At 42.9% G+C, this 16,544-nt stretch overlaps 4 protein-coding genes across 4 annotated transcripts; 1 reads left to right on the forward strand and 3 right to left on the reverse strand.

The window, feature by feature from the left end:
- Window positions 1–360: 360 nt before the first annotated feature.
- Window positions 361–1,237, reverse strand: ch25hl1.1 (cholesterol 25-hydroxylase like 1, tandem duplicate 1; the record flags this gene model as incomplete). The annotated part of the gene is made up of 1 exon (XM_083762714.1): window positions 361–1,237. Exon 1 carries the CDS (start codon window positions 1,207–1,209, stop codon window positions 361–363), a length of 849 nt encoding a protein of 282 aa, XP_083618840.1. The 5' UTR covers window positions 1,210–1,237.
- A 1,044-nt stretch (window positions 1,238–2,281) lies between these two features.
- Window positions 2,282–8,007, reverse strand: LOC310858057 (uncharacterized protein). The gene is made up of 12 exons (XM_083764110.1): window positions 7,969–8,007; window positions 6,568–7,211; window positions 6,248–6,307; window positions 6,082–6,134; window positions 5,817–5,961; window positions 5,291–5,673; window positions 4,682–4,910; window positions 4,267–4,381; window positions 4,048–4,168; window positions 3,854–3,965; window positions 2,698–2,810; window positions 2,282–2,592 (listed from the first exon to the last, which is right to left on the reverse strand). The coding sequence occupies exons 2-12, from the start codon at window positions 7,192–7,194 to the stop codon at window positions 2,523–2,525; spliced, it is 2,028 nt and encodes a 675-aa protein (XP_083620236.1). The 5' UTR covers window positions 7,195–7,211; window positions 7,969–8,007; the 3' UTR covers window positions 2,282–2,522.
- ch25hl1.2 (cholesterol 25-hydroxylase like 1, tandem duplicate 2) lies at window positions 7,729–9,799 on the forward strand (the record flags this gene model as incomplete). The annotated part of the gene is made up of 3 exons (XM_083762715.1): window positions 7,729–7,732; window positions 7,888–8,035; window positions 8,943–9,799. The coding sequence occupies 3 exons, from the start codon at window positions 7,729–7,731 to the stop codon at window positions 9,586–9,588; spliced, it is 798 nt and encodes a 265-aa protein (XP_083618841.1). The 3' UTR covers window positions 9,589–9,799.
- Window positions 9,800–12,488: 2,689 nt separating this feature from the next.
- LOC310857103 (ribosome quality control complex subunit NEMF-like) lies at window positions 12,489–15,791 on the reverse strand (the record flags this gene model as incomplete). Its single annotated transcript, XM_083762716.1, has 1 exon — window positions 12,489–15,791. The coding sequence occupies one exon, from the start codon at window positions 15,789–15,791 to the stop codon at window positions 12,489–12,491; it is 3,303 nt and encodes a 1,100-aa protein (XP_083618842.1).
- Between the last annotated feature and the right edge of the window lie 753 nt (window positions 15,792–16,544).

Consider the following 16,544-nt stretch of genomic DNA (forward strand, 5'->3'; position numbering starts at 1 on the left):
TAGATATATGAAGCATATAAGTTTGGCATCAGGGCTCCGTCCCTATTCATTCCCTGTAACATTAACATTTTAGTTAAGTTATAAGCCAAATAAAATTACAGGAAATTAATTAAGACACCCAGGGGATCTAGAAACAGAGCGTACAGGTGGATGCAGGGGAGGCGGTGGGATTTGCAAAACTTCATGAGCAGCAGGTTAGCAGCAAGGGAGGCAGCAGCAGCGACGCACGTCCACACAGCAGGAGAGAAGCTAGGAATGAGCAGGTAGGCAGAGAAGTTTAAATAGTCTCTCTGATCAAGTAAAGAGTGCATGTGATCATTGATCAGGTAGGTGCGCTCTTGAGTTGTTTGGCTGAACTACCTATGCAGGCTGCGCATAATATCTTTTCACAGTCTTCTCAGGAGGCACAGCAGTGCCAAATATTCTGTCCCAATGGCAGAAGAATGGAGCGTAGTTACTGCTTGGCTTCTGGTGGTGCATGTCATGTGCTGGTGCTCCTCCTAGCAGACCAAACGGCACCAGGTGATTGAGGGCCCATGGCAGGTCGTACCCTATGTGGTCCTCCACGGACATCCACAGACTTAAAACAGTGACAAGCCAGGTAGTGAACGGGTGACATTTTAAAAGGATAGGATCCAGGTTGCTCCAAAATCCCACGGTCATCAGTTCTGGAATGCTGAGTTGCTGTGTAGACCAGGAGAAGGGAGATGAGTATGCGTGGTGGATGGCATGGACCCATCGGTATAGCTGTGGATGCTTGTGATGCACAAAATGCCAAATATAATACTGGGTGTCAAAGAGGAGAAGTGCAGCCAGTCCATCAGTAAACACTTCATACACAGTGGGAGCAATGTTTGGCAGGACTGGAGCAGGAAGTATGAACATACCGATGAGCACTGCTGGTAGAACAAAAACTAGGTGATTATAAACAGCCACCATTAAGCATCTTGCCATCATTTTCAGTGTTGGGCGCCTGTCAGGCTGGATCTTGTACTGATGAAAAAAAGGCAGCCAGTCTCCCAAGACATCCAGCACAGTAAAGGGTATGCTGATAAAGAAATAGCTGAAGAAAGCAAGCAAGACAGGCAAGAAGGGAGATGAGATGAGTGGCAGATGGTGCAAAAGCAAATAGTCCCAGAGAGGTTGCAGGAGGCGGTATGAAGACCTGGAGCTATTGAGGTGAAGAGACACATCACTAAAGTTCAGCATCTTGGTATGGTAGCAGTGCAGGCTGTTGCATGTTTTCATGGTTAAGAGAAAAGTCCCCCCTTTATATAGCGCCGAACAACGGACTTTGCTCTCGGAACAGAGCTGTGATAGAATCCTTTTCTACAGCTCAGATTTAACAAAAGAGATTAACCAAATCAAAACAAAGAATTTAACACAATAGTTCAAAATCAAAACATTGGGAGCTATACAGGCTTGCTTGGCACCATCTACTGGTGTAATTGGGTCAAATATTTGATAGAAACGAGTACAAATACTGTATTTCAGATACAAGGGGATTCAGAGAGGAGACCAAGGGCAGAGAGTGGATACATACGAGACCAGACGTAAGTAGAATTCAAACTTGAGTCTTCAGCTAATTTAAGGGACTTGTTTTCCCCATAGAAATGGAATGGACTCCTTAAAATAAGTTGTCCCGTTTCTCAGGAAATTGAATATTCACATGGCATATGGTGTTGAAATAAAATGTTGAGCTTTAGGATTTAAAATTTTAATTTTCAGTGTCTGAACTCTTCTTGAACTCTTCTTATCAGTGTACGAGCACACCTGACCCTATATTTCAATAAAAGTAAGATAATGATGTCAGACACCATTTGATGTCCTGAAAAGGGACCATACACCAAAACTACATGTTAGTGTATTATCTACAGCTACTTGGTACTGAAGTATGTAATTATCACATTCCATGTATTTATTGTTTACAATTCTGCTGCATTCCTTGTATCTACATTCTTAGTTTAAGATTATTAAGGACTTGATACAAGAATGCTAGGGTTTACTAGTACACACCAACTGACCTTTTAATACATCATTGTGTCCCCTTATCTCGCTACCTGTTTTTTGTAGATATACTCATGGTTGAACTCACAATAAGTGTCTACACTATTTGTCTTTGCACAGTATAATTATATACACACAGTACTGTATTAGCTCAAAGTATTTAATTCAATTCACAATTAAATCCCAACATTTGCAGACAAGATGATAGTGTTTGCAAACAAAGATTTTATTATAATGCCAAAGATGAGCATAGAGTCAAAGCAATGTAATCAATTCCACATTTATTATGTTTATATCAAATATACATGATCAGATCCCATGAGGACTGACCTCAAGTGAGGATATTAAATGTGCTCACTTGAGGTCTGTCTTTGATGCTTTGCAGACTCAAATGACAAATCATGAATTCATAATAACGTATCATTAATTGATTCAGACAATTGGGCATTATTTCATTGAAATGCAGCATTGAAAATCACCATAGGTCAGTGAGTGTGATTCTGTTTTTCTTTGGACTATTTCTTTTCACCCGCTGCTTTCCGTGACACTGTCTTGTTAGTGTTGGCGTATTTATGTCGATCATTTCTGTTAACATTGGTGGAACGATATAAAATTAGTGATTAGTTGTATTGCTTTTTATTAAAATCTTGTGTACCACATCTAAACAATGAGGAAGAAATGCATATGTACCTGTTCATTTTGACTTTGCTTCTGCAGCCTAGCCCACCCTCCCAGTATCTGGTGCCAGTTCCTCTTGTCATCATTCCTCCACAGGCAATGCACGGCTTTTCATTGGTGTACGGCTGTGGCAATAAACATTTTACATGTTGGGATTACATTCAGTAATTGTATAGGCCTTGGTGTATACTTTCCACCCCCATTTTCACTGGATCTTGCTGACGCTGAACCCCTAATTGCTCCCGATGTGCAGGTTGTATTGGTGCCTTGCATGGTTTCCTCCGCCATCGGTGTATGAATGCGTGTGTGAATGGGTCAATGTAATCCATAATCTACGTAAAGCGCTTTGGATAAAAGTGCTATATAAATGCAACATTTACCAGTGTGCACATTTGTCTGTTACTTCTTTATATTGAACTAGGAATACAGGAATATAGAGCGTCGCAGTCCTGCCCCCTTTCAGAGGGGCACCAGGAAATAATTCCCCATTCATTTTCCCAATAGACAATTTCAAAAAGTATTTATTTAAACTAAGACCTTAAAGCTGCAATAAGCAATATGTCAATTTGAATGACCTTTTTTTGTTTTCTTTGGTATTCAGACAGTCAGCAATGGGTAAAACGCTCCCAAGAAAAATGTAGTCTCTGTGACACATCTAGGGGCCACAATCTGCATTCAAAGATGTTCCTAGAAGCTTTGTCATTGGTCGAAAAATGTTTGAGTGCAGATTGTGGCCCCTAGATGTGTCAGATACAAATTTTGTTTTTGGAAGCATTTTACTCTTTGCTGGCTGTCTGAAAACCCCTCCCCAAAAAAGAAGAGTTGACAAATCATGACAATAAACATATTTTTGGGCCGAACAAATAATTAGAAAGAAGGAAAAAAAAGAAAAAGTGTTGTACCCTGCCCTTTTGTTCGTCTTTCTATTGATCTGTTCAGCCCCCCCAAAAATTTGTTTATTGTCATGATTTGTCAACTCAGCTGTTGGCTTTGTCCGAGGCTTTAAAGGTCTTTAAATAAATACTTTTTTAAACGCCTATGGGGAATATGAATGGCGAATTATTTCCTGGTGCTCTCGTCGTTCTGAAAGGGGGTGGTACTGCGACGCTCTATTTATTAGTTGCATCTATTGACTAGGCACCGGCTGGGCCTAGGCGCCTTAGTTTACCTGCTCTTTGGCACAGTGGCCACAGATCATCCTTGTGGCTAGTTCCATGAGGTGGTCCTGGTCCTCATCGTGGCACACATCACATGCATAGGCCCGGCCACAGCAAGGAAACCTGAGGACCAAAGAATATTGCTTACTTCTACAGGTGGTGCTCCAACTCAACAATACACAATTAATCAAAATATGTCCAATACCTAAGCCAGCGCCGGCTTTGTTTATAATGTTTGCAGGTTCCATTTTCTGGCAGTGGCTTCCCTTTTTGCACAGCAGGGTCTCTTATGTTCCTCCGATTGTTCAGAGCATAACCACTCGAGCCTGTGCACAAAACAAATATCTGTGATAAATGCTGTACTGCATGTACTGTATGTGCTTTTGTAAAAGCCACTTAGCTAGCATTATATTCAGTCTCCTACCTGCTGTGTTGGAACGTGGCTGAATGTACTGGAATCTTGTGCTATCAGTGAGGAAACTGAGTTTGCTGTGGCAGTGCTCACAATTAAACTCCTTATTCTGACCGTAGGAGAGGCTCTGTGGAAAAACAAATCACTGTGTGAAGTGAGGGGCGCTCTTATCATCATACATCACATTCCATGCTCAGCGAAACAGCTGAGCACATTCCGTGCTCAAACGGACAGACACACATACACACAAAGCTGTACATAGGAGGGGCTACCCGGGCTAGCGCTCCTCAAAAATGCTATCTCAGAAGCGGTCTGTTAGGTTTAGAGTAGACCTCATAAATTAGTATATTGTAAATAAATGAGCAATGATGCTTGTCATTTCAAAACTAAAAAGGATGAGGCAACCGAATAAGACTAGTGTCATCACCTGCATAGGGCAATCCTGGGAACAGCTCAGGCATCCAAATGTGAGCTCACATTCCTGAAGCACGAGGTCAACTGGAGTGGCATTGTTCAGATCCAGGTAGCCAAGGACGTCACTGTAGTGGTGGAGCATGCTGGGCCTGAATGTGGCACTGATGCTAGCACTGCACTTCTCACACTGAGCCACGCAAGGAGTCCTCCCACTCAAAGTCAGGTCTGCCGTCACCTTACACCTTGCAGAGAGAGAGAGTGCGTGACCCACAATCACAGTTCACATTCCTTAACTGACCATATATTCGGTGTGGGTGAAATGGTGTTAAATATTGTCGAGACGATATAAAATGTCTCCACGATATGCCTTTTCAGTCAGAGATATTGTATATATCGTAATACAGTGAATGCACATTCTGATTTGCAGTTCTAGACTATACTGGTCTGTTAATCCTTTTTCTTTTAGTTGAATAACAATACAATAAAAACCAACATGAAAAATAATCGTGATACTGCTTGAAAGATAATTGTGATTATTATATATTTTTCCATAGCCCACCCCTAGACCATATTCTCATCTTGTACAAATAGTGTTGTGCTCTGAGGACCTCTCTTTTCTTACCTATTGCACTGCAGACAAACGGTGATACGTCTGGCCACTACGGTAGCTGTGCCCTCTCCCAGCCTCAGGCCCAGTAGCTTTACCTCCGTGCCTCTGCGGGGCTCACTGATCTTAATGTTCTCCACTAGATGATGAGACTGGTCGCCTTCCTCCTGTTGTTCATCATCACAGACTATTATCCCCTGATCCACTGCTCTCCCATCCACTGCCGTCCCGTTTCCTTCTCTCTTCTCACCCTCGCAGTCACCTTCATGGGCAGTGGTGTGGGAGGCAGGGTGCAGTGGGTCATCGCCAACAGCAGGTTCTTTGCAGACTGTTGCCTGGAGCTCCTGGTATGGCACAAACTGTAATCCAGCTCGCTCTAACTCCACATCTTTTTTCAACTGTGGGAAAATGTATAAAGATGAGATCAGATTGAACCAATGTTCATGCGAGTAATAATACAGACAGACACAACATTAATGGGCTTGGAGGCAAGTTATTATGAAATGACCTGGAACACTCCCACATGGGGCCAGAGTCTCACCTGTCTGGCTCCCTCGGTGAAGAGTCTCTCCAAACTACGGTCCAGCCAGCGAAGAAATGGTCGGAACAGCAGTTCCACCTTTCCCATCAATTGATTGGTTGCGTGCTTCGCTTGAAGCCACTCCAGTGATGCCTGTTGTACATGCCTACATTTTGTCAAATTGTTGAATAGAATGCAGACTTACATACAATAGTATATTGTACTATTGTCTGCAAGTCAAAACATTGAGTAGCCTTTAAGTGCAATTATTGTAAAATTTTTGTACCTTCCCATTACTGATGGCAGATCCTGATCAGTTGGTATGTCTAATGTGAAAATCTGAAGAGCATAAAGCTGTGTTATTTCAGGGTTACATGAGTCAAATATGAATATCCTTTGTTTACAAAATGCCTTGTGATATCATATGTATCATGAGAAGTTATAGTCTTTACCTCCTGAGGATAATTTACTGGGAAGCTCACCATGATATCAATTTCTTTCAGGTCAAAAGGCTGTCAGGGAGTAAGAAGCCATAAGACAGTGAGTGTATTTTAAGATAACATCAGTCTATCCTGACCATAAAATCACATCATTCTAAGTTCAAGTTAAGGCCAGTCAATGATTTACAGGAAATGATAAGCCTTGATGGACTATGACACTGGCAAGTGGCAAATGTAGCATACAAGTGTTAGGGTGAATTTAATGACATATGTACAGTATACCGTCCGTTATCAATAGGAAGAAAATGATTGTAGCGGAAATCAATGTTTACCCAGTCAGGATCAGTGGCCTCAACGGTGGCCCTGTAAAAAGTAACCTGGCCATCACTTCGCTCCTGAATAATAAGCTGGTCATTAGGGAAACGCTTCATCATCTGTTTGATCTCAGTTTCTCGTAACTGCTTGGTGATGTCCTCTGTCAAATCACAGAGCTTCACCTCCTGGAGAACATTAGGACGGGGCACTGGCATCTTTTGTGTGGGCCTTCTTTCAGCTGTGGGGGCAGACTGGTCTTCGGCCAGGGGGAACTGTGGCGGATGCCAGAAGCGACATCTATCTTCCATAGCGCAGAAGCCTGACAGAAAGTAACGACAGGGACGCTGACCTGCCCTCTCACGTCTTGCTGTTGTAACAGCCCTTGTGTTCTTGGTAGACTCTCTCGGACCTACACCTCCAGTGCTCTCTGCATCTAGCTGTGTTGTATCTTGCTGACAATCCAGCTTCAGTGTCCTATTTGTCTTGTCCTGGCCAACTTTGGCATCATCCCTTATGTGGAGAAACCGGCACTTCTTCCCAAAATGGCAATGTCTTCCCTGTGAGAAAAAGCGGCACACTGTTGGCTGTGTGTGGGGACCTCCAAGCACTTCATCCTCCTTGGTCTCCTTCTTGTCATTCTCCATTGTTTCCAAGATGATGCCTGTGAGAAATATGAATAACACAAAACTAACAAAAGAAAGTAAACATTTGCGGGTTCGGGTCCGATCCCGATTAACTTTGTTGTGTGTCTCCACCCCATCCCTCTCCCCGATTTGTGGACCCTGTTGTAATTAAGTGTAATGCTTTATCATGGATTGTCCTGATTCGTCATTCGTACAGTTTTTGTATGGACTTGTGCTTTCGTTTGAAATGTACCCATTCTGCATACTGTGAAATAAAAAAATCAATCAATACCGTCTACCAACTGTACTTCTATCAATTAAAAAATATATCTTAAAAAAAGAAAAAAAAGTAAACATTGTGATCCGGTCTAGAGCCCGCCTAATATAGGCTACATCTTGCACAAGCTTTCCGTATCCGGACTCTAGACCGGTTCAGCAACAGCAACCACACATTTCACATCACAGCGACACAATTCACATGATTAGATCGATGATTGGATATTTTAACGGTTAGGTTCGGGGATATAAATGCATGCCTTCAAATCTAGATTATCTATGCGTGAGAATACATTTAGTTAATATGAGACCAAGACTGCTACACAGCTTTAAAGTTGTAGCTCAGCTACAGCGAGATTCTGAATTCACCAGGCTATCCATGCAGTATCCTTGTGTGCCTTTAAAATATCTACTAAGTAAATCCTATTTTAAATGAAGTCGAATCTACTTCATTTATAATAATAACATTAAATTGTAGACGGTCATGCAATTACGTTAGACAAAACACCAACTACTTACGTGTTGCGGTGCACTTCACGCTTTCCCTGCTTGCTGTTGACGTTGTAGACAGAAAACAAATAAAAAGGTATGTTTCTTTTGGTATGTTTTATCGCCCTCTACTGTTTGGGAGGGTTTCTTTCTTTCTTTTTTCTTTCTTTCTTGAACAAACCTAATGATAAAAGACTGTCAGGATATTTTTGAGCAATTTAATATTAAAGGGAAAGTGTTGTATGTTGGATTCAACATGTTAATGTGTACTTTCAGACATTTAACCGTCAATATTTAGTAAACTTGACCTTTCACTCTCTGCATGGTCTGCTCTTTTTTCCCCACACCAAACCTCTTTGCCAAAAATATCCGATCTACAATGCCTCACAGCGCAAGCTTGTACTGTAGATCTGCTATTTTGGCTAAAGTTCTCAGAATAGGGATGCTAGGGTTCAAGTGAATAATGGAAAGATTTTTGATTTACATTATAATATTTACTAAAATTAACACAAAGATTTGGCAGCCCCACTGTAGTAACACTGAGGACCCCCTAGGGGTCCCGACCCCCTATTGAAGACCGTCCCCTCTCTAGAGAAGGGGTAGAGAAGGTTTTCCATGGCTCTGTATTTGGAAGACTATAGCCTGACTATACCCTGAGTGCATTAATAATTTGTAGTACCCCTGTTAGTTGATACCACACAGTCAGAAAAGCTCATGAGACGAAGTCTTTTCTGGTCACTCTTTCTGGCTTAAACTTTCGACGTGCTAAAAGATTAGTGTGAGATATCCTACTTGACTGTATAAGAGATGGATCTTGTACATATTGCGTCAGGTCTTTATAAAGAATGGGTAGCAAATGACTCTTTGCTACAGCCGCTCTGGGACACCATGAGGCTTAACTACGTAGACTATTTGAGATCTCCACTTTTTCCCATCATTTTGACAGTGTCTTCATACTTTGTCTTTTGCCTCCCCTTCCTCGTCTGTGACATCATGGGAGACAGATGGACATGGGTCCAGAAGTTCAAGATCCAGCCTAGCCGACGTCCGACCCCCTCGACGCTGCTTCACTCTGCAGGTGTCACCCTGTACAACCATGCGTTCCTCGTGTTCCCAGCATCGGTGGCGCAGTGGGCATGGAGACCACCTGTGGACCTTCCTGACCAGGCTCCCTCCCTATTGGAGCTGATCGCTGGGGTGACGGTAAACCTCCTGCTGTTTGACTTCCAGTACTTCATCTGGCACCTGCTCCACCACAGGATCCGCTGGTTGTACGTCACATTCCACGCCATCCATCACACGTACTCGTCTCCCTTTGCGCTAGCCACTCAGTGTCTTGGCGGCTGGGAGCTGGTAACGGTGGGCCTTTGGACCACGCTGAACCCGGTCATCCTGCAATGCCATCTACTCACCACGTGGGTGTTCATGGTGGTGCATGTGTATGTGTCCATAGAAGACCACTGTGGCTATGATTTACCATGGTCCATGTCTCGTCTGATTCCGTTCGGCATCTATGGAGGGCCCAGCAAACACGACGTGCACCATCAAAAACCTAATTCCAACTTTGCACCCCACTTCACCCACTGGGACAAAATATTTGGCACACATGCTGATTTCAGCTTTGTTAGTCCAATTGTTAAAGAACAATGATACACAAACTGTGTGTATGTGAGTGAGGGAGGTGAAGGGTGGGTTCATTAGCAAGTAGAATTATATGAACATATGTAATGTGTATGTAATGACATGTGTGTTCTTTGAATCTCCTAACATGAGTTTATCATTTATTTTAATGTATGTGTGATATCATGTAATGCCTCAACTTTCCTGTGCTGGTTGCAGTACTAAAAGCACTGCTAGACTATACTTCTGGGTTCTGGTGTGTCACGTTGCTTTACTTTGAAAGTGATCCTATGTGCTTCATAATTAATTTATGCTCACCTACATATCAGAGTAATGTATTACATTTCATTAAGGTGACGTGATACAAATTCACAATTTTCCATGCAGATACAGCCAATAATCATTTTGGAATAGCTTAAACTATTCCCACCAGTGTTTTCAATGAATCTATCATGTTTAAAATAGAGTTTGAAGTTACAATGGGTTTGTATAGGAAGGGAGCGGGGCAGCAAAATTATTATCAAATATATAAATAGTACTGAATCGCACTTAAAAACGGTCTAGGGTGTTCACATAAATCTGAGTAGATGGTGAAATTACCAAAAGTTTTTTTGAAGGTGAAATATCCCTTTAAAGAACATGGTCTACTAGTTCTGTATAGTTATGTAATTTAAATTAGGAGCACTTATTTGAGTGAGTATTTTCTTCAATTACCTAGATGTCAGCAAAATACATTCAATCTACATAGCATATGTTTGCTTTTCACTTGAAAACATCTGACACCCATGTGTGCACAGAAGTGCAGCTGTTTCCGAAGGCGGGGTTGGCGAAAGGGCCTTTCTGTGTGGAGTTTGCATGTTCTCCCCGTGTCCCCTAGGGTAGGTACCCTCACAAAAACATGCAGTAATCCTGGTCTCTAAACTGCCTCCCCCTGGCCAGCCGGGGCGCCTGATGGAGGGGAAAGGAACTGGTTGGAATAACGTGTTCCTTCCACGCGCTACGTCCAACCAGGGAAACTCCCCCCTGTCAGGTGTAAAGGAGCAACTTGGACACTCAAGCATGAAGGAAGCATGAGTTAAGTCCGTTGCTCTCCCCAGGTTGGCGGAGGGTGTGTAGAGCCCAGGATCACATTAGATGATTTGACACCGGGAAAAATGGGTTACAAAATCGTGGGATAAAAAATATATAAAAAAAAAGAAGTGCAGCTGTTTAATCCTGTAGCACCCTTGCATTTAGTTTTTTTTCATATTAAATTATTGACTTATTTATTTTGACTTATTAATATTTTAATTAGCAGTCTATAATAAAATGTAAAGTTGCCTACCTGATCTATGTGGGGCCTTTTTAATTCAACTTCTGAAATTCAGGGTCAGGCTCTGGAACAGTGGGTTGGCCCAATTTTCTAGAGGGCCCCCTGACCTTTGGTCCCCTGGGTCTGGGCCGACAGGGCGAGGGGCACTGAACGGTACTTTTTCTGGCACCTGCTCCACCACAGGATCTGCCCGCTGGTTGTAAGTCCCATTCCACACCATCCATCACATGTACTCGTTTCCCTTTGCTTTGGCAATTCAGTGTCTTGGGGGCTGGGAGCTGGTTAGTGGGTTTTTGGTCGACTCTACGCTGAACCTGAAATGCCATCTACTCACCACGTCGGTGTTCATGTGGTGCATGTGTGTATGTGTTCATAGAAGACCTCTGCGGCTATGATTTCCCATGGCCCATATCCATATCTGTTTCTGTTTGTATTCTGTTCACCATCAAAACCCAATGCAAGGCTCAATCTCAGACGGGTAACACTCGATTAAAACTATTACAATCTAATTGGCTGATAAGGGTGTATATCAAGCCAGAGAAATTTTATACATTTAGTGTAGATATTCCAGATACTTGTATCAGATGTGGTAATGACAGGTACACATTTCCATTATCTATGGGCACGGGTGTGATTTATATTTTTGTAAGTAATTGTATTTTCTGGTGTTATGTATTGTTCTGTAAGGGCCGATTCATACTCCTATTTTAGAGCCGAATAAAAGTCGGTTCGGCGCTGTAGAGCCTACAATGTGACGTCATTTGAGGTTCGGAGGGGCGGATACCGTCCTAAAGTCGGCTCTTCGGTGCTACTGAAAATTTCTGACGAGCCGAAATCATTTCGGCACTACAGCGCCGAAACAGCGGTAAAATAGGAGTATGAATCGGCCCTTATTGTTTGTTTGTATATAAAGAAATATATAAATATATTGTTTATAAGACCAATTAATGTCTGTGTTCATTTAACTCTGGTCCATTTGCCTTGGCAGCCATCACTCCCTTGGGTCCCCAGTGATACCCATGCCGTAACTTAATTTTAATAGAAGTGACTGTTGACTATTTCTGTTGTACCTTTGTGTTGAATTTGAATTAGAAATTTGAATAAACTATGATGAAAAAAAATTGAAAATAGCTGGACTACATCCAATGCTGTCTCATAGCTGCACCATCATTGCCAAGTTGTTTTCCTATATAACCCCACATTTAAAATATCCCTAGGAAAACTCCCAGGAAAAAGATTCTGGGGAAATTGGTATGAACCTCTGTTCATATTATGCTCTCAATTATGGGAATTCACCTATGTACATTTTGTCATTATTAATTGTATTGTTTATTTTTTGTTTTGTTTTATTTTATGATTGTTTCCTCCTATGCCCAGCTTTGTGTGTGCGACTCTGTTGGGAATCATGTGGAAGTCTGTTCTGTTCTGCTTACTTGCCTGGTCAATACACATTGCAGTTGAAAAGAGGGACAGGGCTCTAATCTTCTGATTCTGATGGAGATGGATAACATAATGGTCATGTATTCATCTGAAAGGCATTAGTGAAGTTGGCATAAAGCATTCTATACTTCCTTTGTTTGCCTGATGAAATCATTGCACATTGACTACTTTCACTCTCTTATTTCTTCTTGGCAGTGAGCAGGTTAGGTGCAGACACTTTAACTTTACCTGGCATGTTTTTAGCTATATCTGAATCCTTGACACTGCGGAATAGGTCCTTTTCCCTTTCTGAAGCCTCCTTTGCTTTAGAGAAGCTGAAAAGTGCAGTACGGGCAGCTTTGCCTCTCGTTTGAAAGCCTGGTGTTAATTTCACCTTGTGCTTGTAGTTGGACAGGGCGGTGTAGGGGCCGCAAACTGGCACACAGAACAGTAACACGTCATCAGGATGAGGCTGGCCAGTCAGAGAGTTGAGTAGATTATCTTCTTCCGCTCCGGGGTTATCCTGGTCAACACCATCTTCAGCACCCCCATCCACTCCAGGCTGACCCTCCAAGTCCTCTGCTCTCCCTGTCCACTCTGACTTTTTTGCAGAAGCCTCCACACTGCAGGGTTTCTGAGGCGCTTTCTGAAGGACTTTCCTGAGGGGCTCTTCTCTCCCTTTGCCATTGCCAAGTTTTGTCCCCATGTCCTTGTCCTCCTTGCAACCGAACGATCCAAGCTTCATCATCATCAGCTCTCTGTCCTGTTCATCTTGGTCCCTGTACTTCTCCTTCATCTTCTTCAGTTTGGATTTTTGGCCTCTCTTCGGGGGATGCTGGGAGAGTCTTACTTTGTCTTGGGCTCCCTGGTTAACTAATGGGGCAGGTGGTGAGTCCTCAGATATCCCCTCAGCTTTGGCCTGGGCTCCCTGGTTAACTAATGGGGCAGGTGGTGAGTCCTCAGATATCCCCTCAGCTTTGGCCTGGGCTTCTTGGTTAACTAATGGGGCAGGTGGTGAGTCCTCAGATATCCCCTCAGCTTTGGCCTGGGCCTCAGGACCTCCTATTTTCTGCTTCTTCTTATCCCTTCTCTCTTTGGCAGTCATGTATTTACTCCTCTGACTGTTTGCATCATTCTCAGCAGTCACTTCGCTTTTGGACCTGTCATTTTTAGTGGTTATATCTGAAAAACTGATCTCGGCACTCTCTCTATCACTCTTTAGCTTTTGCTCCTCTCCTTCATCTTTAATGTTGTTTTCTCCTGGTGGCATCACCTCTGTTGTGGATTCCTCAGGAATGATAGACAACACTTTGTTCCCTCTGTCCTCCTCCACTTCTGCCCTTTCCATTTCCTCTCCTTCTACTTCTCTGCCCTCTTCACCCTCTCCATCATCACTGCTGTCATCCCCAATCAGCTCTTCTCCCTCTTCTAGAAGCTCTGCTGAGCTGGAGGTGACCATCTCCATGTCTTCCTCTATGGTCTTCACCCTCCTCTCCCCTTTGTGCCTAAACACAGACTGTTCATCAACCTTGAAGAGAAAACCGAAACCCATCATCAAGTAGGAAGGAGGCAGGAAGTTCTTCTTTCCTCTGATCATGAAACTTCCAGTGGGGAGGTATTCTCCGGTAGGAGCTGTCTTGGACACCTGGTGATGGTGGACCCACCAGGCACTGCTGCTGAATTTACCATCCCAGGCAGCACTGAAACACACAGCCATAGTGCCAGCTTCTGTCAAGGTACGGGGAGGAATAGTATCACCTGAGGGGTTTTTGATGACATAGCTGGCCGCTCCATGGAGGTCTGCATGAAGGTAAACATCACCAGCCCTCAGATAGCGTTTTACAATAATTTCATTCTGTTGTTGGTCCCGGCCTGCTATGACCAAATAATTCTCTGAACTGATGAACCACAAGAATTTCTCAAACCAGTAGACCTTCCTGGCCTTCTGAATATTGATCACAGTCTTTTGTGTTTTTTTAGTTTGATTTGCCTTTTTCTCTGCTGATTTGAAAGCCTTCTGTGCTGCCTCAATGGTCTTCTGTTCTTTTGTTGCAGCACTTCGTTTGTGGTCATAGTATGTTTTGGCATTGGCATAAGCTGACAAGCTGACGTCCACATCCACCAATATGGGCTTGTTCTTTTGCAGTTTGTTCTTTTGTCCGTTGTATTTATTATTGTTTTTCTTGCCTTTGTGCACCTCCTTCTCCTCAGCCACAATGTCCTTGTCCTCTTCCTCATCATGGTCCTCCTCAGAAATGTATGGGTTCTCCAACAGCATGGTGATATGATTGGTCCGCAGCTTAAGTTCTTTGATGGCACAGGCAACGGGATCTCCTGCAGTCTGGGCTTCCTCGACAATGACGCCTATCTCTTTCCAGCTCATCTGCTTGGCCAGTGCACTGGAGACCATTTGTAAAGCCCTCTCCACCAAAGTTAGGTTCAGCTCCACCAGTTCACCCTTTAATCTGTCCACCTCTTGTGATTGATGCAGGCCTTTCAGCCTCTGTTCATGGTCTCTCTTGACATTGTCCACCTTCTTCAGAACCTGTTTCTCCTGCTGGAAAGATTGTTTGTCAATCTTCTGGCTCTCTGTCTTAGAATGGAACTCATCCACTGCCTTATTAAATGAATCAAACTCCACATAGTGGCTCTCTGCATGTTGTGCATAGAGGAATGGATGGAATTCTTCATACATGAGAAGTTCTTCACAAGGTTTCTCAGGAGATAGGCTTGGCTTCTTTTCACTCTTTTGAATAATGTAACCTTTTCCACTGAAATGTTCTGTTTCCTCCATATACTTTTCAGCCATTTGCATGGCATCCAGGATTTTAGGTGCAACTTCAGCAGCTTCTACATTGCTGTCAACTTTGACGTTGCCCGAGAGACCCACTTCTATCAAACAGTGTTCTATCAGAGTTGCTCCATAGGGAAGATGTGGGTTGAGGACCTTTTTCACGTTCACTCCATTCGGTGCTCCGGAGAGGACTTCAGTGAGACTCTCCAAACTGAAGAGAGGTTCAGGGGCCTGGGCGTTCTCTATGGGATATCTCTCTCTCACAGCAATCTTCACATCTTCTGCCTCATCAGTGCGGAACCGCAGTAGAGTCAGGATGATGTACTCATAGTCTGTGAGAATTATGTTACCCCTGTCATAAAGTTCAACTATCAAGTGGTAAGTAGCCTCGTTTGAGCCAAACTGGATGTCAATAATCCTATCAACTCCAAGCTGTTTAACATGTGTCAGCCGCTTATTCTTCAGATGCTTTCGGCATTTCATGGCAAAACCAGATGGCATGTTATTCTTAGGCCATTCAAAGTCTGTGGAGTGAATACGAATCCCAGACTCGACCAGGAGAGTTACTTTGGTGTCAGGCTTTTGTAGACGGATGAGATAAGTCTTCTTGTCGATGTCATAGATGTTGTTTACTCTCAAGTCAAGATATTTGGCATTGATTTCAGCAATGACCGCCCTGATATCCAAAGTATTAAATCTTGATTTCATGGTGTCCTGACTAGCAGATATCAAATGAAAAATAAAAAGAACACAATGAATATTGCAAATATAAAAATACCAGCAAGAAACCCATTTATATAGGTACCTTAATCATCCACATCACACTGACGTTACGCCTGTAACCTTAGCAACTTGATATCAACAAACATGGAACAGCATCCTTTTATGATGTGACTCTGAGGTAAAAGCCATCTAATGTCTGTTAGTCTGTCACACGCAGCTGGGGTCCGTTACTCAAAAAAGTGATACACGACACATTTCATTAATGCCTTACATTACTTAATTACTCCCTGGAGAAAGTAACTAGTTACACCACTCATTACATTACTTTTGCGTTTACTCCATAAAATCGCCTTAGATGCATTGGTCACATAATTTGCCACTTAACAAATCTCTATAATCCTAATAATAAGGAGGACATACACAAGATCTTACTTTATGCTATTTAATACCAGGTCACGGCGGGCTCGTTGTAGGGTGCGTTCGAAAATGTCCACACACAGCGCACTCACGTATTTTGGTTGGATTGGCCACAATGGCCAATGGGCTCCGTGCTGTATTTTCGAACGCACCCTGAGATCAGCTGAGTGATGTGTATTTACTATTTACAGTCCGCTCCTCTTGTTGTGTATGGGGTTCGACATGTTGACGTTGTTACATGTTGTAACGAAAAGTGTGCCGACCAATTGGTAGAGCACATTTTAAGTGACTATATCTCATTGAAAACAATGATGAAACCTG

The sequence above is a fragment of the Protomyctophum parallelum genome (genome assembly GCF_964188405.1).
Source record: "Protomyctophum parallelum genome assembly, chromosome: 4".
Taxonomy (NCBI): Eukaryota; Metazoa; Chordata; class Actinopteri; order Myctophiformes; family Myctophidae; genus Protomyctophum; species Protomyctophum parallelum.

Bases quoted from the DNA above. Each gene is read 5' to 3' on its own strand.
- LOC310858057 (XM_083764110.1), bottom strand. From the start codon at position 7,194: ATGGAGAATGACAAGAAGGAGACCAAGGAGGATGAAGTGCTTGGAGGT. The intron at 6,308-6,567 runs GTAAACATTGAT...ACTCCCTGACAG, and splicing joins AGGCCACTGATCCTGACTGG to CCTTTTGACCTGAAAGAAAT. The intron at 4,169-4,266 runs GTAGGAGACTGA...TTTTGTGCACAG, and splicing joins GCCACGTTCCAACACAGCAG to GCTCGAGTGGTTATGCTCTG.